The 24,050-nt window shown below is 35.8% G+C and overlaps 1 protein-coding gene and 1 pseudogene across 2 annotated transcripts; both read right to left on the reverse strand.

The window, feature by feature from the left end:
• Positions 1–954: 954 nt before the first annotated feature.
• Positions 955–21,427, reverse strand: LOC128250266 (uncharacterized). 2 transcript variants are annotated; one of them, XM_089338087.1, is made up of 11 exons: positions 20,882–21,427; positions 17,901–18,221; positions 16,575–16,904; positions 13,188–13,223; positions 12,623–12,658; positions 11,032–11,067; positions 9,873–9,893; positions 7,808–7,837; positions 6,892–6,936; positions 6,041–6,151; positions 955–3,874 (listed from the first exon to the last, which is right to left on the reverse strand). In XM_089338087.1, the coding sequence occupies exons 1-10, from the start codon at positions 21,003–21,005 to the stop codon at positions 6,066–6,068; spliced, it is 1,065 nt and encodes a 354-aa protein (XP_089194213.1). In that variant the 5' UTR covers positions 21,006–21,427; the 3' UTR covers positions 955–3,874; positions 6,041–6,065. The 2 variants fall into 2 exon arrangements, with proteins under 2 accessions (XP_089194213.1, XP_089194214.1); XM_089338088.1 differs by lacking the exon at positions 9,873–9,893 and having other exon boundaries at positions 20,882–21,421.
• Positions 18,493–18,588, reverse strand: LOC128250384 (U6 spliceosomal RNA; annotated as a pseudogene).
• Positions 21,428–24,050: the final 2,623 nt, after the last annotated feature.

Raw genomic sequence — 24,050 nt, forward strand, 5'->3', positions numbered from 1 at the left:
TTGGCTTTCTGAAAGGTAAAGTCGACCTCAGCAAAGTTTGAACTCAGACGTAGCGACGGGCGAAATACTGCTAAGCATTTCGTCCAGCGCGCTAACGATTCTGCCAGCTCATCACGTGCCACGAACTGGACGGTCAACCTTAAGAATGAGCAAGTGTTTCCGCTGTGTCGCATCTGCAATAGAGTGGATGAAACCGTTGCCCATATCACGAACGAATGTCCTAGACTTAACTCAAAACCACTGCAAGTTGTGGCGACACGACCAGGTAGCGAAAGTGCTACATTGGAAACCGTGCGAAAAGTGGGGGATAGAGAGAGGCAAGATGTGGTATGAGCACAGACTACAGAGATTGGCAGAGTCAGAGACTAGCAAAATCCTCTGGGATTTCCCAATCCAAACAGATCAGGTGCTAGAGCATAATTGACCGGACCTAGTGGTGGTGAACAAGGTGCACCACGTATGCTATATAGTTGATACTGCATGCTCCTTTGACTCACGAATAGGGAAGAAAGAAGACTACAAGATAGATAGATAGATACAACCCTCTTAAGTACGAAATAGCCCGGCTATGGAAAATGAAGAAGGTGATGATAGTGCCAATTATTGTTGGGTTCTTTGGAACAGTATCAGAATGCATCAAGAGGAATATAAAGGAAATTGGAATAGAGGGCCCAGTAGAACTGTAGCAAAAAGTTTGCCTCCTTGGCGCGGCTAGAATAATCAGCAAAGTATTAAATAGCTGAAAAAAATGAATAGCATGGTACCGTGGGCTGCAGGTAGTAAGCTTGCAATGCATGCAGGAGTTCCAATAAAACCTGTGATAAAAAGATAATAATAATAATAATGTGATATAAATAAAATGTCAAATGGTTTGGTGCGTGACTTTTAGCTCACTATGTTGTTATTTAATTGTTTAAATGACATCTAATTCAAGCATATTAAATCAGAACAAGATTAAGCAAATGGGAAAGCAGCTTTATTACATTGGAAACTATTATTGTACATAATATCCTTCACTGTTCAATTTGTTTAAATAATTTGAAATATATATATATATATATATAAATTGGAATGTGAAGAGATGAAACCAGCTACCATTATTATTTAAGGTCCATCTTCCTTGCTGACATTGGTTGGATAGTTTGACAATGTGAAACTGTGGCGTGATATGGCTTTTCGGATGATCTAGAATTCGTTCCATTTTCACACTTTAAGAACCGTTTAAATCAACTTGGTCCCTTCCCAAAAATTGCTGGCCTTGTGCCAAAAGTTGAAACCATTATCATTATTAGTTTCAAATTTTGACGCAAGGTCAGCAATTTCGGGGGTTGGGGTAAGTCGATTACAGCTACCCCAGTACTTAAAGTTCAAATTCCACCGACGAGGTCGACTTCTCCTTTCACACTTTTAGGGTCGATAAAATAAATACCAGTTGCGGGCCTTGTGCCAAAATTTGAAGCTATTATTATTTACGTTCGGAGTTCAAATTCCGCTGAGGTCGACTTTGCCTTTTATCCTTTCGGGGTCAATAAATTAAGTACTAGTGAGACACTGGGGTCATGTAATCGACTTGTCCTCTCCCCACAAATTTCAGGCCTTGTGCATATAGTAGAAAGGATTATTATTTGATAGCTTCAGGCAGATTTCTACTGCATCACCAGCTACACCACCGTGTTGCTGGGGTGTGTGCAGCATTGTGTGTCCTGTTTTGTAGTTGTGTGTGTGTGTGTGTGGAGTACAGACTCTCCCTGGGATTGCATTGAGGCAATTTATTTTCTTATGGTGTCTGGTTGCAGTCTTTTGTTGTGTTCATGTTTGTATTGTGTATTGTGTGTGCAATGCGAGTTGTGTTCTTTTTGTTGGGTATCCGGCCTGTAGTGTACATGTTGTGGTAGTAGTTTATTTTATTGGATATTTACTGTATAGAGTGTGTTATGTGTTTGTGGATTGTTTTGTTTGGGTTGTATTACTGAATTGAGAGTGTCTTGTGTAGGATGTGGGCTCTTTCTATCAGGTCTATATAATCATCATCATCATCTTTATTATTATTATTATTATTTCCACCGAGGTCGACTTTGCCTTTCATCCTTTCAGGGTCGATAAAATAAGTACCAGTTATGCACTGGAGTCGATGTAATCGACTTAATCCCCTCCTCCAAGCTATCCTTGTGCCAGAAATTTGAAATCGTTATTATTATTATTATTGCTATTATTATTTGGAAGGCGGTGAGCTGGCAGAATCGTCAGCACGCTGGATAAAATGCTTAGCAGTATTTCGCCCGTCGCTATGTTCTGAGTTCAGATTCCGCTGAGGTCGACTTTGCCGTTTATCCTCTCGGGGGTCGATGTAATTGACTATTCCACTCCCCACAAATTCCAGGCCCTATACCTATAGTAGAAAGTATTATTTTTATTTCGAAACTAAGCACAAAATCAGAAATTTGGGTTGGGAGTGGGGCTAATTGATATCATAAACCCTTACGCTTGATTGGGGTTTAATTTCACCGACCAGTCAGGAACTGGTGGTAGTGTTGGGTCAATGTAATCAACTTTCAGCGGTTTCGCCCAACGTTGCTGACCTTGTGCCAAAATATGCTGCAAAATGGTTGGCACGATGGCAGAATCGGATTGTTAGCGCTCCGGATAAAATGCATAGCAGTATTTCATCATCCGCCTTTACGTTCTGAGTTCAAATTACCCCCGAAATCGACTTTGCCTTTAAAAAATTTTTAAAAAACTTTTCGGACTGATGAGATAAGTACCGGTCAAACCCGCTGGTCGATGTAATCGACTAGCCACCGCCCCCAAAATTTCAGACCTTATGCCTATAATTGAAAGGACTACTACTACTACTACTACTTTTTTGTTCTTGTTTTTGTTTTTGTGTGTTTATATTTGTTATTGCCGTTGCTATGTTGTCACCGAGCTTCCTGTTACAGCTATATTTTGTTGTTGTTATTGGTCCAGCTGATGTTATTTCTGTTAATATATCTTTTCTTGGGGATCATTTGCTGATGTTGCTGTCGTAAATGCAATTTTTGTCACAGTTGTATTTGCTGTATGGAATTCTGGTTTAAGCACCTCATATAACCCCTTCATAACTTAAAAAAAATTTCTTTTTGATTTTTCAGAAAATTTTTGTGAATTCGTACGATTATGTGAAAAAAAAGAATTTTTGCGAGTTCGTACGATTATGTAACCCCACCGCAAAAAAAATGTGTGTGTCATTTAAGGGCGATTTAGTTGTCATTTTTAGCACATCTCACGACCACCTGACACTTTCCTCGTTTCATTGTCATTGACATGTATTGATGTTTTTCAATATATTTCTTCCCATAAACACATTTAATTTAATGGAATGATGATGCACTCAAAAGTGGGCCATTGTTTGGATTCAAGCAAGAAATTCGGACTGTTCTTATTTCAAACACTGATTAAAAAAGAAAAATCGAAAAAGAGTGGAACTTTTAGGATTTATGGGGTGGGAGTGGGAGTGGGGATAAAGGGTTTATAAAAATTAAAAGCATATCTTTTTTGATAATCATATGAATTCCTGTGTGTAGAACACACATTCGCTAAAATTTCCTGAAAATACCAGAAAAAAAGTTATGAGGAGTTGTATAGGGTACTTAAACCAGAATCCTGCCATTTCTTATAATTCCTAATATATGTGATTTTGCGTGGGTATTTTCTATGACAGTCTTGCATTTGTTGACATTATTCGTATGTAATGGCTGCTGCTCTTGTCGCTGCCCTGTTGCTAATGTTGTTGCTGTTGCTGCTGCTAGTGCTGCTGCTACTATTGTTGGTCCTGCTGCTGCTGCTGTTGTTGTTATTGGTTCTGATACTGTAGTTGTTGTCGTTGGTTCTGCGGCTGGTATTGTTGGTGTTGAAAGAAAAGGAAAAAAAAATATATATTAATATAAACTTATATATATATATATATATGTATATATATATATATATATATATATATATATAAAACAAATAATAAATGAGTATATGCATATATACGTACAGGTATGTGCATACCTACGTCTACCTGTATATATAGGTGCATATCTGGGTACAGGACATTGCAAACAAAACGTAAGCAAGAAAATAGTAACCAGAGTACAGAAAACACACAAGCCACATAGAGAACATTTTCCTTCATCAGCTACCCCCGTTTTAACACCGGCGTTTCGAAGAGTTGGGCAGGACGCATCGTTAAAACGGCTCTTCCCATGGACCGCAAATTAAATTTGTATACACAAATTAAACCTGTGCCATGGAGGAATGTAGTGGCGGACAAAAAACAAGGCAGGAAAACAAACGGAAAAGGCTATGCGGCCAGGCGTGAAAAATTATGTGTATATGAACATTGTGAGGCACGAACTGAAAGTAGGGACGAAATACATACATACATACATACATACATACATACATATATATATATATACTAGCAGAAATACCCGGCTTTGCCCGGGTTAAAGAGAATAATGAAATCTAAAAACGCCGTCTAGACTACGCAACCCTCAACTGTTAGTAGCTACGATACCATATTTCTACATTAATAACTCTCCAATCCATGCCAGCATGGAACATAGACATTAAGTGGAATGCCAGTCTCTCGTCTAGGAGGGCCTTGAAATCAATGTTACCAACTGGGGACTATGTGTGTCGTAGTGATAATAAAAAGACCCAAAGGAGGTCTGCAACGAAAAAATTTTACTCAACACTTTGCAAGTGAATCAGTGGAGGCAAAGATGCGTCTCATTTACTTGACAATTTATGCACCACATTGCAGAAATCACAATGAAAGTATATCTGAAAGGGTAGTCTTACACTGTTGTACCGTTGAATTACAAATAATGCTCATCTGTTATGTTTGGGTTAAAATTTCATCAACATCAAAAATATATGAATTTTCATGGGAGTTATGGCCGTTATACATAGAATATAATTTCCAAATTTCATAAAGATCCGTTCAGTACTTTTGACGTAGTTTTGGATAAAAAAACAAATGACTAATGTGTGTGTTTGTGCGTGATGGGTGTATATATGTATAGATATCTGTATGCATGTATATATATGTATATATGTGTACATATTACATGTACATCTATATATATATATATATATACATCTACACATGTGTATACATATACATGTATGCATATAGATCTCTCTCTCTCTCTCTCTCTCTCTCTCTATATATATATATATATATATATATATATATATGCATATACGTGTACATATACATGTATATGTATACATATACATCTCTTTCTCTCTCTTTCTCTCTTTCTCTCTCTTTCTCTTTTTCTCTTTCTCTGAAAGTATCTGTCATTACAGTATCGAAATGTGATTGTTTCAGTTAGTGGAATAACGTGTACATATACATCTATATGTATACATATACATCTCTCTCTCTCTCTCTCTCTCTCTCTCTCTCTCTCTCTCTCTCTCTCTCTCTCTCTTTCTCTCTTTCTCTCTCTCTCTGAAAGTATCTGTCATTACAGTATCGAAATGTGATTGTTTCAGTTAGTAGAATAGTTTCATTTTTAAAGTGAAAGTATTTGACATGAGTGTTTTTGTTTCACTTTTGACACGTAATACTTAAATAGTGGAGGAGATATTATGTTGCTGTGGGCTCGAACTCTGCAAGAAGTTAAAATTTTTTTTGACTAAAACACAACTGGAACCCTAAGTAAGGCATCTGTAAAATTTGAATGAAATTGGTTGCGTAGTTCTCGAGTTTTAGGGATTCACACAGACAGACAGACAGACAGACAGACACACATTCTCATTTTTATATCTATATATATATATATATATATATATATATATAACAGACAAACAGTAAACGGAATGATAGATCAGGTAATGATGTTTGAAATGAACTATGTTCGAAAAGATGGAATGGTCAATTCTAGACTGTCTTTGATTTATAGGTCGGTTTGAAGAAGTGAAAGAAAGCAATCGAATAAAAAGCAAAAGTCGATGAATAGCATAATAAACTATGCACAACATTAAACAGAAGAAAGTTACTAACTTATTTGGTTCTTTTTCCATGTTGTTTAACGAAGAATTTCGGATAAAACCAGGTATGTTGCAATTGTTAAAATTCTAGAAGCGTTGGCAATATTCGCACCGTGAAATGTGCCTGTTATGGATAGAAAATAATAATAATGATCTTTCTGAATTGACGGGCACCACTTGTTTTCTAAACGAAACACTTTCAAACTTGGGATACTGGTAGAATGTGTCATATAAAACATCTTTTTCTCTTAGCCTTCTTAACAAAAATTTCAATATTGCAAGCTATTTCATGTTAAAGTTGTCGTATTTCTGTAATTTCAACCAATCACTGACGTCTATTCAGCTGAATACAGTTACTGCTGTTTTTGTAAACAAACATTTTTGTCGGTGTCAAGATCGTTATTCCCTAGTAAGGGTTTAGGGTTTTAGGGTTATGAGTTAGGTTATGGCAAAAATAATCATAACCCTAACCCTAAAACCCGAACCCTAACCCAATGGTGCCTGTCAATACTCTTTGTTAAGTAGACAAAGTATGTTGACTTTATAGTGCTAGATAGGCTCAGGGAGAAAGGTGCGAAAAGATGGATTCGTTGTTGAAGCCAGTTCTAGGTGAAGTCATGATTGGTTTGAAATTTTTTATCACACCGGTAATACTCTAGCGAATCGCCGAGCATTCCCGCTATAGGTGTATTAATTTGAATTTGTTAAATACAATTTTATCTTTTCATATTTATTTTATATTTTAAGTATATATTTAGACTGTTTCCAGAGAACCGGAAAATCCAGAAACCTGAATAGTTTGAGTCTTGCACTATACTTAAGAGTGAAAATAATTAAATGAGATGAAGAAAGAAATTCACTTACCTGCGTTAGACTTTGGTTTTCGCCACGCCCATTTTACCCTAAGAACTAAAACAAATAACCAAACAAACAAATAAACATACAGAAAGGGAATGTTTGAGGTTTTAGTTATTTTTCTGTTCTTTTCGATTATGATGGACAAAAGTATTAATGACTTGCCAACGGAAAAATACGAGTTGTTTCTTTTTTTTACATGTTTCTATTTTCGTTTTTATTAAACACAATATTTTAATTATTTACAAATATTTTTAAGTGAATGAAATTTCAAAAATGCAAGTTGTTTGTACAGTAAGTATTTATATTTTAGTTTTCTTTAAACAGACAATATTTTAATCTTTTTAAAAATTATTTTCAAGTTAATACCATTACACAAATTATTTTTGGCATATCTAAAAAATATTTTCAAGTGAAAATGACTTTAAAAATACAGTAAATATTTCGTAAAAAACCCGTTCGTAACCTCGGTGTGAAATAATTTTTTTCCATAGGTTTTTTTTCGAGTGCATTCAACGTATCTGACCTCCAAAGATTTCGCTGCTAATTCTAGCACGCCCTGCTACAACGTAACAATTATCTGCGATAAAGGACCGGAAATAGCTGTTACGTGGTAGCAGGGAGTGCAAGAAATAACTGCCAAATATTTCCTTTTCTGGGGAAAGGAACCGTTTACGCGTGATTTAAAGGAAAGGGGGCAGTTGATTTGATCGACATTGGTCGCTGACTACTTATTTATTAACGTCCAGATGGATGAGTGACCAATCAATCCTAGTGGGAGTTGAATTCTCAACATAAAGGAACACAACTAAATACAGGAAAACATTTAACGGAATGTTGAATCAATTCAGACATCCGCTGCTTTCCTTATTAAAGTAACAAGGATTAGAATACTGTTGAATGAAATGAAGATAGAAAAACTTACGTGAATTTACATTAAGTGGCGGTTTCGTAGCTTGAATAAAAAAATAGAAAATATATTAAAAGCAGGTTAAAAAGAAAGAAAATAGAAAGCTTTTGACAATGCGGGAAGTTTTATAAAACCTTTATATTTCAGGCGCAAAGGCTCATCTTGAGAAGAAAAACAACCTGGGAAATGTCCAGTTATGCAAAGGATTTGAATGGGTTAACGGAATCTGCATAACTGGACATTACCCAGATTGTTTTTCTCCTGAAAACGTGGCCTTTGTACCTGAAATATAAAAGTATTATAAAATTTTCCGCATTGTCAGAAGCTATCTATTTTCTCTCCTTTTACCATCTTTGATATTACAATGCTTCAACTTACTACAATGCTCTTATACAAGAGCATTTTATTTAATGCCTTTTAAACTTTCATTTCTCAATTCGACATTTCAGGGGTAAGGTTACTGGAAACTGGTCCAGAACACCAACAACAACTGCATTTGGTGACTGATTAAGCAGAAGCTGAAGGAAGCGATTATCAACAAGCAATCTCACTAATTCAGTTTTAATTGAAATCAAGTTTAGTTTCTTTGAATTATATTTGACTTGTGATAAGCTACATTTAGACATAAAATACTTCAAATCTGGTGCAGTAGAACAAAAGTTAAGAGAAAAAATGTATAGACCAAACTGGTCTATACATCGACACTTTGAATCTACACCATTCATTTAATTTTGATTAGGAATTATTATATCGATATTAATATGAAAGAGAAATGTTAAAGGAATATATTGGTAAAGGTTTCGTAAAGTTTTATCCATTAGGAAAAAAGATATTTAATTTTAATTCTCAAATATTTATGTAGTTTTGCGTGATATTAAAGGGACACTACTCAGGCATAACTACAGATTTCTGCCCCGAATCTGGATGATCATAACCTTCAGAAAAATGAATATTTTTTATTGAAATTTTCTACGAATGTGTTATAACATGTAGATTCCGAATATACAAAATTTTTTGGGGAAAGTGTTTCGGAAAATTCACCTGAGTCCACTTCAATTCGTCTTAATTTTCAAGAAAATGGATATTTTAAAATGAAATCCTCTACAAAAATATATATATATATATATATATCATTCATCATCATCATCATCATCGTTTAACGTCCGCTTTCCATGCTGGCATGGGTTGGACGGTTTGACTGAGGACTGGCGAGCCAGCTGGCTGCACCAGGCCCCACTCTGATCTGGCAGAGTTTCTACAGCTGGATGCCCTTCCTAACGCCAACCACTCCGAGAGTGTAGTGGGTGCTTTTACGTGCCACCGGCACGAGGGCCAGTCAGGCGGTACTGGCAACGGCCACGCTCAAATGGTGTTTTTAGGTGGCATATGTTTGTATATATAAAAATTGCTATAGACAGCCGAGTACAATGTGTTACCAAAAAGGAAAACTAATAATTGTCACTAAATATGACTAAGTGTGTTAGAAAACCTACATTGCTAGAAATAAGAACTAAAAAGATCTAATGCTGTAGTTAAAGCACATAATTGTATACATATGTACTGACAGGGACTGTAATTGTCCGAAGACAGTATGATATATCATCATCATTGTATATATATATATATATATATATATATATATATATATATATATATATATATATATATATATATCATACTTATATATATGTTATAATTTATTTACAATATTATTTCGTTTTAGTTATCTTCTTGACGACGTAAATGTTATGAGTATGATAAATAGTGTTTTCATTTTCGTTCCATAGTCAAAGCGTTACATCAGAATGACATAGATTGGATAGATATAAGGCTATATTGTTTGGAGAAATGGGACTGTCAATTTAAGTAGACCCTGGTACTAGACAGTATTATATTTATTGACATCTGGCAGGATGAAAGCATAACAAACTCGACCTTAGCGGAATTGGAGCTGAGAACTCAAAGGGATAGAAATGCTGTAAAAGTTTTTGGACGAGACACTGCTAATTTGTCCCACCAGTGGACACAAAATAATGAAATTGTGTAGGATGAAATTAAGATAAGAGAAAAATTTACTAACTCGGTTCAGTAGTAGTAGTAGCTAAAATTAAACAAGAAAAATGAAATATTATATAACAAATCCAATATACTTTTCAATTCCTTTTATTAATTTAAAATAGTAAACTAGTCGGAAATCAAGATAAGATGTATAAATGTAGGAGCTGAGCTACCCGATGTGATACCCGATGGTCCAAGGGCTTTCCCAGTCTTCATTTTCTTAATTGCCTTATCTATTGTATTGCTATCAATTCTGATGGTTGGTCCCTCAATTGTTTCAATATTTGAAAGACTCTCCTTCTCCCAATCATTCCCCCACATTTAACAACCTTTCATAATGGCATCTCCAAGCATCTTTCTTCTCTGAGTCACTAAGCGCAAGCATACCGTTATCCATTCGTACACATTTCTCACCTACCACATCTTTTTTTCTCTCTGATACACTGCTTTGTAATCCTGAACACCTCACGCCTCCAATCCTTACGTTGTATAACATTGGCAAAGCTCCTTGTTATAATGCTTTGCTTCCACTGTTTTTCCAGTTATTCCAGGTATGTCTCTTTGCTTTTATACCATTGTCCACCTCCTTGTTCCACCACCAAGTCACCCTCGGCTTGGCTGCGACTTTGCACCAAGCACAAATTTGGTCAGCGGCACCCAGTAAATTGTCCCGCAGGAACTACCAGTTATCCTCTAAGATATACATGTCCCTTCCACTTCCGCCTTTCTATCATGAGAGCTTCCTGTTGGTTTGCTGGGTTTTTGAGCTTCCATAATCATATTTTCCAACATAGTGTTTTTGAGTCTCTCTAGTCCTAATTTGTTACTTCGTTTAACATTATCTTCCTGACAACGTAAATGTTATGTGTATGATAATCAGTACTTTCGTTTTCGTTCCATAGTGAAGGCGTTACATCAGAATGATGTAGATATAAGGCTATATACTTTGGAGAAACGAATTTAAAATAGAACCTGGTACAAGCCAGTATTATATTATTATTGACATCTGGCAGGATGAAAGCATGACAAACTGGACCTTAGCGGAATTGGAGCTCAGAACTCAAACGAACAGATATGCTGCAAAAGGTCTTTGACGAGACACTGCTAATTTGTCCCATTAGTGGGCACAGAAGAATGCAATTGTGTAGAATGAAATTAAGATAAGAGAAAAATTTACTTACTCGGTTTAGTAGTGGTAGTTATTGTTGTCGTCGTAGCTAAAATTAAACAAGAAAAATGAAATAACATACAGCAAATGAAATACACTTTTCAATTCCTTTTATTAATTTAAAATAGTAAACTAGTCGGAAATCAAGACAAGATGCATAAGTTTAGGAGCTGAGCTACAAGAATCGACTTAAAAATATTCCCAAACCTTATGATTGGAAATCGATCTTGAATTAGCATTTAATCGAAATATGGATGAGATTAACTTTATAGAAAAAGTTTGGTTTATATATATATGCACACACATGGCAGGGTGTCCCACACTGTATCTGTCTAACAAATTTACAAATGTACTGACAAAGTATTGGTCTGTCCGGGGCTATAGTAGAAGACACTCTCCAAGGTGCCGTGCAGTGAGATTGAACCAAGAAAGCATAAACATATGGTTTAAAAGCAAACTGACTGGGAGAGGCATCTCTGTACGATGTGAACTCAGAAATAAAGGGGTGTGAATAAATACTGAAAAAGTCGTTTGTTCCGAACTCTGATTCTGCTATTCCGATGTCTTTTAGCAACGCTGATAATATTTCTACTAAAGGCACAAGGTCTGAAATTGTTTGGAGAAGTGGGTAATGATTTCATCGACTCCACTGGTCAAATGGTATTTTATCGACACCAAAGGATGAAAGGCCAAAGTTGACCTTGGCGATATTTGAATTTAGAACGTAAAAACGGTCGAAATACTAGGAAGCACTTTGAGTGGCGTGCTAACGATTCTGTCAGCTCACTAACTTTTTCTGAATAATAATTTATTCGTTACACACAAGGAAATTTCAGGTTAATTTGAAAGTGTAATAGAGTCGGAAGCTTATAGAAAGCCATGAAATTCATAATTTGTTTTGATACTGTATTTTTTTTTTATATCAAAGCTTTTCATACATGTGATGGGCTAAAGTTAATTTTAGAACAGTACAGAAGAATGTGAGAATATATTTGAAAAATATATTCTTTGCTCTCTCTGTCCCCACCTCTATCTATGCATCCCCACACGCTCTCTCTCCCTTTTTTCTCTGCGTGTATATCTTTATATATATATATATATATATATAGGTAAATGATAGGATTGCTTCAATTTTTCAGGGGTAGTCTGAAGTATCCAAGCAACCAGGGGATGTTTAAATCCGGAGGCACTCCTGGGAATTACTTGTGTGGGTACCGTCTTCGTTAGAGGGTATCCAGAGGCAGGTAATTTATTGTTTAAACCGCAGTTTATAATTATATAATCTACACATAATTAAAACAATGGCGAACTAGCCCAACCGGATTACTTCTTCTTGTCTTTGTTTCTCCATTCTCCACATAACTATATATATATATATATATATATATATATATATATATATATATATATATATATATATATATATATATACCTACGTATATATATATGTGTGTATATATATATATATGTTTATATGTATAAAAAATTGCTATAGACAGCCGAGTGCAATGTGTTGACTAGACACTGCTAATATGTTCCACTAGTGGACACAAAAGAATGAAATTGTGTAGAAAGAAATTAAGATAAGAGAAAAAATTACTTACTCGGTGTAGTAGTGGTAGTTATTTTTTTCGTAGTAGCTAAAATTAAACAAGAAAAATGAAATATCATATAGCAAATAAAATGCACTTTTCAATTCCTTTTATTAATTTAAAATAGTAAACTAGTCGGAAATCAAGATAAGATGTATAAATGTAGGAGGTAAGCTACACGAAATGACTTTTAAAATTCCAAAACTTTATGATTAGAATTCGATCTTGAATTGGCATTTAATCGAATTATGGGTGAGATTACCTTAACAGGAAAGTTCGGTTTATATACATACATACATACATATAAAAGGAGAATCTATCCCTTGACGCCTGACATGTTAGTCCAGCGGAACCAAGCGAAACAAATTTACTGAAAAAGTATTGGCCTGTCTGGGGCTATAGTTGAAGACACTCTCCCAAGGTGACGTGCAGTGAAATTGAACCCGGGAACATATGCTTGAAAAGTGAACTGACTAGGAAAGGCATCTCATTACGAAGTAGTTTAAATCTATGAGAATTTATCAAGATATCATAGATTTCCCCTATTAGTGGACAGAATGGAATGAAATGAACTTACTAGGTTTAGCAGTGGTAGTTGTTATTTTCGGAGGAGCTGAAATTAAACAAGAAAGATGAAATAACATTCAACAAATGAAATACACTTTTCAATTCCTTCTATTAATTTTAAAATTGTAAACTACTCGGAAATCAAAACAAGATGTATATATGTAGGAGCTGAGCTACACGAAACAACTTTAAAATTCCAAAACCTTATGTTCGATCTTGAATTGACATTTAATTAAATTATGGATGAGATTACATTTATAGAAAAAGATTGGTTTTTATTTATTTATTTATTTATTTATTTATTCTTTCAATTATTTTCTGTGTTAAATCTTTCTGCTGCTAATTCTTTAACTGTGAAGTATGAACTAGAACCTGTTTTAGGTCAGGCAAACAAAAACCAATAGAATTACTATTTGTTATTAGTCTCTAAGTCTTCCTTGATAAGGGCGACTTTTGATCTATGGCGTTTGTATGTGAACAAATTCCTTGTCTTTTATAGGGTGAGGTACGAAAAAGTAGTCTGGGTTCCGCAACATTGTGTGAATACAGAAATAAATTTACATACGCAGAAAGCATCGAGCCTTTCGTTTGCAAGTGTAATTATGTTATTTCAAACGCTTGTTTGTGCTGAACAAAGATGGTGCACCAGTCGACTCTTTGTTACGTTATTCTCACCACATTAGTTAATTGTAAGATTGAGTGAAGATCTGTAGCCTTTTCTGCAAGATGCCGCACTCAATAGCGGAAGGAATAGAGATTGTGGCAGTGCATGTGAGAGCCGATTGTGTTAAGCAAACACGTGAAACTTTTAAAGCCAAGTTTCTGGGTTAAGGCTTGCCAGCAAACTGCACGATACAAAGGTTGGATAAGAAGTGACGCACTACGGGGTCAGTGAATAACACTCCAAAACAAAATGACCCCACGGTTCGAAAGCCGGAAGTAAGTCAGGACACCTGCCAAAGAATTACTCCAAGTCCAAAGAAATTAACCCATGAATTGGCGCAGCAGTCTCACATAAGCAGGTCATGCCAACGGATGTTGAAAGGCCTGAATTTGAAGCATATAATTTCACACGTGTACAGCAATTAAAAGTGGATGACAAGAACAAACTAATAAATTACTGCACATGGCTTCTGAATGACAGTTACAAGCGGCCGAAATAAAACAATGACACTTGTAAATAAAAAGTCTGAGTGCTTTTTCTTGTGTGTAAAGTTATTTCTGTATCTATCCTATGCTACGGAACATGGGCTACTTTTCCGAGTGCCACGCAGTATTTTAAAACTAAGATATTTCAGACTACATTACTAAAAGTATTATCTTTTCAAAAAAAAAAAAAAAAAAAAAAGAATTTTAGGATATGACTGGAGGAAGATTTGGTTACCATTTCTCTATGGTTGTGTGGTTGTGAAAAGGACTGCTCATTGGCTGATTGATTTAACAAAGTTATATGCCTTTGTATGTGGTACAACACGATAATTGTAAAAGAAAGTTATATATATATATATATATATATATATATATATATATATATATATATATATATATATATATATATATATATATATATATATATATATATATATATATATATATATATAAGGAAAAAAAGTCAAGGTAGAAAATGCTAAAATGATTTTATCATAAAAAAACATTTTAGTACCGGTTTCAGTCATTGAAACTTTATAAACTCTGAGTATGGTAAACAATTAAATTTTGGAAAAATGAAATGAAGAGTTTTTTAAAAGAATATTTGCATAGTATTCAAATACAAGAGGCAGTTTCCTTGTTTCTGCCTTTCTCTGTCTCTCTTGTTTACTCTTGTGGGTTCTAGGTCGTTGTGAATTCTTTGGCAGAATTCTGCCAAGAATTCACAACGACCTATATATAGATATATCACACAACTTCCTTTGCCATGTGTACAAGGCAAATGAAGACTACTCGCCCTTCATTGCTAAAAGAAAGCTCGGTTGATATGTCCCGCACATGACAACAAGAGTTCGATATAAACCCACAATTCCTCAACGTACAAACAATGAGTGCACGCAGGACTGTTTCGTTGCTAAGCGCCATCTCAAAGACTAGTTCCGAAAGACATGTCTCAGAAACGACGTTTACACTTACTTACTGTCGACATTCAAGTGTCATTGCAATGTCACGACCTCAGTGCGTGGTTACATATTCTTAACTAGAGAACATTTTGAAACCTCATATGGTGTGGATGGTTGGCAACTGATGAACCTCACGAAGAGAAGGATTTGTTATTTTCACAAAACGCGAAATAGCATATATTCAAATCTGGTCAGATGTTTCTATTCAAAAAAGACGAATCACAACAACTAGGCGATAGTATACCGTATGAAAAAATATGAATGCACACACGCATTGCAACACGAATCTCCACTTGGTAGTTTGATCTGCGAAAAAAAGTAGCAAAATTTCTAACGTATCACACGTATTCTCTTAGAAGAAAAATAGACAGATGGGGATAATGTACTCTTAGTTGTACAATGCCTCAAGAAGAAACAACAAATGGAATTGTCATCGCTGGTATTTTTGTTGTTGGCACTCCGTCGCTTACGACGTCGAGGGTTCCAGTTGAACAACCTGCTCGTGAAATTAACGTGCAAGTGGCTGTGCACTCCACAGACACGTGTAACCTTAACGTAGTTCTCGAGGATATTCAGCCTGACACAGAGTGTGACAAGTCTGACCCTTTGAATTACAGGCACAACAGAAGCAGGAAGAAAGAGTGAGAGAAAGTTGTGGTGGAAGAGTACAACAGGGTTCACCACCATCGCCTGCCAGAGCCTCGTGGGGCTTTAGGTGTTTTCGCTCAATAAACACTCACAACGCCCTGTATGGGAATCGAAACCGCGACCCTATGACTGCGAGTCCGCTGCCCTAACCACTGGGCCATTGCGCCTCCACCATCGCTGGAATACCTTTGATCATACGTATGTATGACCAAAATTTAAACACAAAGAAAGGTAAAACAAACAAACAAAATACATGAACAACAGCAACAGCATCAACAAATGGTATATCCACTAATCAAGATAACACAATGTGGAAACGCGTAGATTAGTGGTTAGGGTGTTGGAGTCATGATCATAAGATTGTGGGTTCGATTCCTGGACCGGGCGATGCGCTATGTTCTTGTGTAAAACACTCCATCTGAGTGAATTGGATTGCTCCAATCCACTCAGCTGGCAAAAATGAATAATCCTGCCATGGACGGGCGTTCCGTCCAGTGGTGGTGGGGGTGTATTTACACACTACAGAAACAAAGAAACCAACCTTGTTAGTCTATAACCTTATGACTCTATAATACGAGAAGGAGCTTCACTCCTTTTTCTTTTTAAGACAAAAGAAAGAAAAATTGTTTTGTTTTTACCTTTGGCGTATAGTGGTTTGGTAAGCGTCTCGCCAAATATTGAACATTTGACGGTTGTTTTATTCGATAAATCTGCGCTTGTTACCTTGTATTGATATTCTGATATTGCCGGAACAAAACAATCTATTTTAGATGGGACTACTATCTTTTTATTTGCTTCTGCTGTTTTTTTATCATTTGATACAAGCCAATTAAAAGTGACAGAATTTTCTCCAGAGTTATTCACAGTTTTATAAGTGTTAGTGACATTTGCTGTACATCTGAAGGTTACTGTCTCTTTGATTAAAACAGGTGTCTCAACAACTTCCAGTTTATCTATGGCAGATTTCACTGAAAAAAAAAAAAAAAAAAAAAACCCAACATATTAATATTTGAACAGCGCGCGGGCTGCACGTGGGCTTTGGAGCTTTCTGAATGACACGCTTGAGTAGCGCAACTCGCCTAATGATATTCCATGTCCAATGCAGCCCGCTTCTCATAAAAGAACAATAAGCCTCATAGCAAAATATTGGATGGTTACACTGATATAAATTTACAATGTTCATACAAAGTTATAATGTTTAACATCTCTTAAACTACCTGAAGTGCTAAGACAATCTGAGTGCTTCCAAGTGTTGAAATATCTAACTTCCTAGTAAATGTGTCAGGGGAGGATGAAACAGTCTATATGTCAATAGCTACACAAACATATGGAGTGTTTAAAAAAACAAAAAAACAAAACAAAAACTTTTAGACATGATGAAAAGTAGTGTCCATTAGCCTTTCCATGGCATCCGAGATAGGTGAGAGGAAAGAACACTCACACAAGAGATCTGGCTCAAATGCTTACAAGTGATAAGTGCTTCCAAACAAAGTTGCCATCTTTTTTTGCATGATTCCCTAAGTTGGTATACTTCCCACTTGGAAAAATATATTTTGCATAGAAGTCAATCAATGAAATATCTTTAGAGTGAAATTTATATCTCAATAAATCGTCACACTGCATATCAATCAATTCTATTTGAAAACATTCTGATACTGTCTCCGCCTTCACATCAAATGTAATAATAACATCGAAAAATACCTTAGGAATGTGTGGGAAGCAAACTTCTTACCGCACAGCTACTGAAGAACAATGGTTTCAAATTTTGGCACAAAGCCAGTAGTAGAAAGGCAGGGTTAAGTCGATTACATCGATCCCAGTGCTTGACTGATACTTATAAACCCCGAGAGGATAAAAGGCAAAGCCGACCTTGGCGGAATTTGAACCTAGAATGTAAAGACGGACGAAATGCCGTTAATGATTAATGATAAAACAATATAAGTGACAAAACGGGAAGAACTGACCTGTTAATATTTGCGGTTTTGAAGAATTTGCTTGCGTTGCACATCTGTAGGGTCCTTCATCACTGCATGTGCTGTTAATTTTCCAGCAGATAATATCACCACGAGAAGCAACAATTAAAGTACAGTCAAAACCATCTCGTTTGTATACGAGTTTATTCGCAGTCTTTTTGTTTGCCTGGTATGTCATCTTTACCACAGATTTGTCCTTTGCAAAGAGTTCGAAAGTAGAGAGCTTAGGCTCATCGTAGCCACATATTAGAGCGACTTTAGTTATCCCTCTTATATCAAGACCAGTTCTAGGTGATATAAATAACTTCATAGCTGTATTAAAAAACAAAACAAAAAAAGAAGGAACAGTAAATCAAAGGTTATATAAGAAAGTATGCACGAGGAGACTCATTATGATCGGACACATTTTATCCTTAATATTATCTTTTGTCATTCACTTATTTCAATCATTGGACTGCGACCATGTTGGGACACTGCTTTGAAGGGCTGTAGTCGAAGGAATCGAACTGACTCTAGTACTTATGTTTTAAAAGCTTGGTACTTGTTCTATCGTATCTCTTACCGAATCGCTTAGATTACGGTGGTTTACTAGAAATGCTTTACAAATTTTCGTGTCATCCTCGTGCAGGGACCATACTAATCTTCACCGTAGCGTTCCATTATGCATCGCCAAAGCAATATCTGTAATAAATGTATGTTCCAGTCTTAGTTACTTGATTGTAAGATGTGTTCCATCACTATGATACACCCTGTATAATTTATATATACATATTATATATATATATATACATACATATATATATATATATATATATATATATATATATATATATATATATATATATATATATATATATATATATACACAAATATATAATACTAAAACTGTAGGGTTGTTTGTGTGTAACCGAAATATCTCAGAAATAGTATATTTTATCTTAATTTTTTTTTACATGTTTTGTTTCATACATACCTTCGGCAGTGCAGTACAAATTTTTGTGATATTTGGGATTCTATTTATTAACGATTAAACACAATTTTTGTGACATCAACATACATACACACATACAGAACACATACGTATGAATGTCATGGCGTGTCAATCATCACAAACACACGTCCGCTCTCTGTGACATATACACACACATGAGTGTCGACAAGCGTGTCCAAACTGGATACATCGGGAGTTGATAACTACTTTGGAAAAAAGAAGGGTGGAATCTAGTTCTGATTTGCTGTAAGCTTTTGAAGCCATTGAAGGTACGTTTTCTCCGATCTGGCGGCAAGTGATGAGATGTGGGCGTTTCTTTTGTATCCTGAAACGATGACTCAGTCCATAGAATAGTGTTACATTTCTTCTCCAAGGACTACCAGATTCGGTACAGGAAGTCGTGGTAACCGTCTTGTTTTTTTTTGTTTTGGATGATATGGGCATAATTCTCTTTGATTTTCTTGTACGTAACTGCACAATGAACTACGAACAGTACACTTCGATACTCAAAAAAGCTTGAGAGGTGGTTTAGAGGAAGAAACCGAATCTGGATCTGAAAATAATCCACAGTCACCATAATAATGTGCGACTACACACATCATTGTTAATAAACGAAGCAATCGACAGAAAGGCCTGGCTAGTGGTTCTCCCATTCACTGAACAGTTCAGATCTGGTACCCTCTGATTTCTAATTTATTTGGCGCAATGAAGGAGAGTGTTCAGTGACTGCAATTTGATGACATAGAAGTAGTGCCTTTTGTATCGAGGAAGGGTTAATTGGTCAAAAGGTGTAATTTAGAAGACCTATGTCACCCACCCTTTACATTGTTTTTGGTAAAAATCTTTATACACCCTCCTAAACAAAATGAAACAACACAAACAGTTATTACAATAATTAACTCAATGTACAAAATATTTTCCCGGCGGAGATAAAGTATACGTACACCACCCGTTTTCGGCGTAACAAAAACCTTGACCCTAACCCTAAACCATAACCGTAAGCCTAAACTTTAACCGTAACCCTAAACCCTAACCCTATCTAACCCTAACCCATTTTCCCTTGGGTTTGTATAAGCAGAGATACATAGCCCCTCTCTTTCCCTTCTCTCTCCCTCGCGCTCTCTCTCTCTTTCTCTCACTCAGTCTCTCTCTCTTTCTCTCTCTCTCTCTCTCTCCCTCTCTCTCTCTCCCTCTCACATACACACACACAAAATGAAATGGAAAAATTCTTTAATCAAAGATCAAAGGGACCAGAAATGGTAAGATGATTTTATAGCTAGATTTAATGTTTTAGCAAAGAAAAGTATTTCTTGGCTAAAACACTAAATGTATAAGTTTAAACTATTTTATATAAACAAGTACAACCAAACGAAAGTTTACAACGAAATAGTTGAAAAACAGTCATCTTTAATAGTATATTTGCTTTTTCGCGAAATATTGATAACTGTTTGCTTTTTGCTTCGTAAAATTTCCGACTTGCAGACATTTAATATACGTACTAATATTATACTGTGTATAAATATAGGTGAATAAATAAGTGAATAAATACATACATGCATATATGTATATATAAAGAGAGAGAGAGAGAGAGGGGAGGGAGGGAGGGAGGGAGAAAGTGAGAGGGGGGAGAAAGACCCTAGAAAGGAAGAGAAATTTAAATACTGATTCAATCCTTAATTTAAATAATATATAAACAAAAAACTCTATACAATGTATTGATTACTATTAACCTGTTTCCTTTATAAACTATTGTGTGCGTGTATATATATATATATATATATATATATATATATATGTGCATGTGTGTGCATGTATGTATCTGTGTGCATGTATGTGTGTGTGTGTGCGTGTGCGTGTGTGTGTGTGTACATATATAAATAGAGAGGCAGAGTGTGAGGGGGTTAGAATTATATAAAGAGAATAACGGTGATGCGGAGAGGAAAATGGAAAAGGAATTCTGAAGACCAAAGATTTAACTTACAAGCTGAATTGTCAGAAAGCCGCAACGATATTATAAATAACAGCTTCATCGCAGTTAAAAGGCAAGAAGACAAGGGAGGAATTAATCGACGCCTCTCAGCAATTGTAGTTTCACCACAAAGCATAACTGGTCCAGGTAAAAATTGTTATCAAATGATAGGTAAAAGTAAAAACAGAGGGGAGGAAAAAGAGCGCTAAATGTATGAAGGTGAATAGTTGAAAGAGTGAAGTTTGAAGTGTGAGCAAACGAGTGACACGTAATCCGAAGTGTGAAATAGTTCTCTTTCTTTCTCCGTCATTGTCTCTCATAATGTATGTAGGTATTTATGTATGTATGTATGTATGTATGTATGTATGTATGTATGTATGTATGTATGTATCTATCTATCTATCTATCTATCTATCTATCTATCTATCTATCTGTCTGTCTGTCTGTCTGTCTGTCTGTCTCTCTGTCTGTCTATACATCCATCCATCCATCTATACATACATACGTACATACATACATAGTGGTTGTCTACTCCTTAAACAGAGTTTGACCACCTCCTGCACCTACACCTTAGCCCTTTCATGGCGTCTGATGTGGCTTTTTAAACCAGACAGTGTTTTGAAAAAACACCCACACAGATTGCACCTCTGATTTGCACTACCAATACCTGCAAGTAAGTTCTGCTCATTGTGGATCCTAACATACATACATACATACATACATACATACATACATACATACATACATACATACATACATACATACATCATGGCGGCGAGCTGGCAGAAACGTTAGCGCGCCGGGCGAAATGCTTAGCGGTATTTCGTCTGCCACTACGTTCTGAATTCAAATTCCGCCGAGGTCGACTTTGCCTTTCATCCTTTCGGGGTCGATTAAAATAAGTACCAGTTACGCACTGGGGTCGATATAATCGACTTAATCTGTTTGTCTGTCCTTGTTTGTCCCCTCTGTGTGTAGCCCCTTGTGGGTAGTAAAGAAATAACATACATACGTACATACATACATACATACATACATGCATACATACATAATCTAATATGATAAATGCGAAAACTAATTTCTGTGTGTCAGTGTGTCACATTTTGACACCCTCTCTCATTATTCAATGACACTTCTTCGTGCTGGGGTGAGAGTAATAGTAGCCATGGAGACGGTGAGGGTGGTGGCTAAGACCGAGAGAGAGAGAGAGAGAGAGAGAAAGAAAAAGAGAGGGAGAGAAAGAGAGACAAAGAAATTTAAGGAGAGTTGATGATGATTTATTAAAAGTAGTAGTGTTGATGGTGGGAGTGGGAGTAATAACAAGAGAGAGAGAGAGAGAACAGTGTCAGTCGGGGAGATTGACTGGGGTGGTACGTCTGTCAAACGGTAACGCAGGTGTCCCAAGGAGAGCTCAGCGTGGACGGAAATCACACGTCAAGCAAAAAGGCAAAAGCTCGCTCGATCTCGATTGGGTATGTGAGAGAAAGAGGGAGATGATGTACAACTTTGTTTGACCATGTCTCTGACAGAAATTCCTATTGTCAACATACTGAACACTATCATTTTATTTTATTTTTTGCTTTCTTTAATACACACACACACACACACACACACACACACACACACACACACACACACACACACACACACACACACACACACACACACACACACACACACACACACACTTTTATTGAAATAAAGTTACCCCAAAATTAAACATATCTAAATAATAAGTGTGAATGTCAGTGTCACACTTTTTCAACTTTAATAAATCCTTAATAATAACTATTATCATTATCATTATCATTATTATTATTATTATTATTATTATTATTATTATTATTATTATTATTATTATTGTTCAGTAGTTTTATTTTCATAACGTGCTTTCACTTCACTACCGAGCGCAGCTCTGTGTGCCTTGGGTATGTGCTGTGGTTTGCTGTAATGCTCTTATGGTTACTGTATTGAAAGTGTTTTGCGTAGGATGTGTGCAGTGCCCAGTAGTGCAATTTTCTGTATGTTATATATATTTGTAAGTCCTGGTATTTTTGTTATGTATTTGTCTGAATATTTTTTTAATTATACCTAAGGCACCTACTATGATAGGAATTGTTTCTGTTTTTAGATTCCACATTCGAGTTACCTCTATTTCCAGGTCTTTGTATTTTGAAAGTTTCTCCATTTCTTTTAGGGAAACGTTGTCATCTGCTGGTATTGATACATCAATTAGAAAGCAATTTTTTCCTTTATGATCTTTGACAACTATATCTGGTCTATTTGCCTTAATTTCTCTATCTGTGTGTATTGGCATATCCCAGAGTATGGTTGCTTTCTCATTTTCTGTGACCTTTTCTGGCGTGTGTTTATACCATCTTTTTTCTGTTGTTATTCCATAGTGTTGGTATAGCTTCCAATGTATATAGGTCCCAGCTCTGTCATGAATATATTCTGTCATGAATATATGTCTGTGAATATATTCCTTCTTAGCCAGGACTGGGCAGCCAGAGATAATATGATTTATTGTTTCTTGTCCATCTCCACATATTCTGCAGTTACTTGTTATGTTTCTTTTCATTATATGTTTTTGGTAATTTCTGGTGGGGAGGCTTTGGTCTTGTGCAGCAATTAAAAATCCTTCAGTCTCTGCTTTGAGTCCTGAGCTTCTCAACCATTGCTGGGATTTTTCTCCGTCTATTTCTTTTGCATTTAGTTTAGCCCAGTATTTACCATGTAGGAGCTTTTCTTGCCATCGTTTTATCATGGTCCGTTGCTGTTCTAGTTTTAGTTTGGATTTCATTTGTTTTATAGCTTTTGTTGTTTCTTCTTCTTCTTCTTCTTCTTCTTCTTCTTCTTCTTCTTCTTCTTCTTCTTCTTCTTCTTCTTCTTCTTCTTCTTCTTCTTCTTCTTCTTCTTCTTCTTCTTCTTCTTCTTCTTCTTCTTCTTCTTCTTCTTCTTCTTCTTCTTCTTCTTCTTCGTATTTGTTAGGTAGTATGATTTCTTGTTTGTATTTGTCAGCTTCCTTAAATACTGAAAACAGTTTTTTTTTGTTTTGCTCGTGTTTTGTGGCTATTTGTATTAGTTTTCCTTGCTTCTGGAGTAGGTATTTCTGCAGTCCTATGGTGGTTATTTTGTAATAGTTTTCCAGCTGTATAAGACCCCTGCCACCTTCTGTGCG

The sequence above is a fragment of the Octopus bimaculoides genome, chromosome 20 (genome assembly GCF_046866305.1).
Source record: "Octopus bimaculoides isolate indiv1 chromosome 20, ASM4686630v1, whole genome shotgun sequence".
NCBI lineage: Eukaryota > Metazoa > Mollusca > Cephalopoda > Octopoda > Octopodidae > Octopus > Octopus bimaculoides.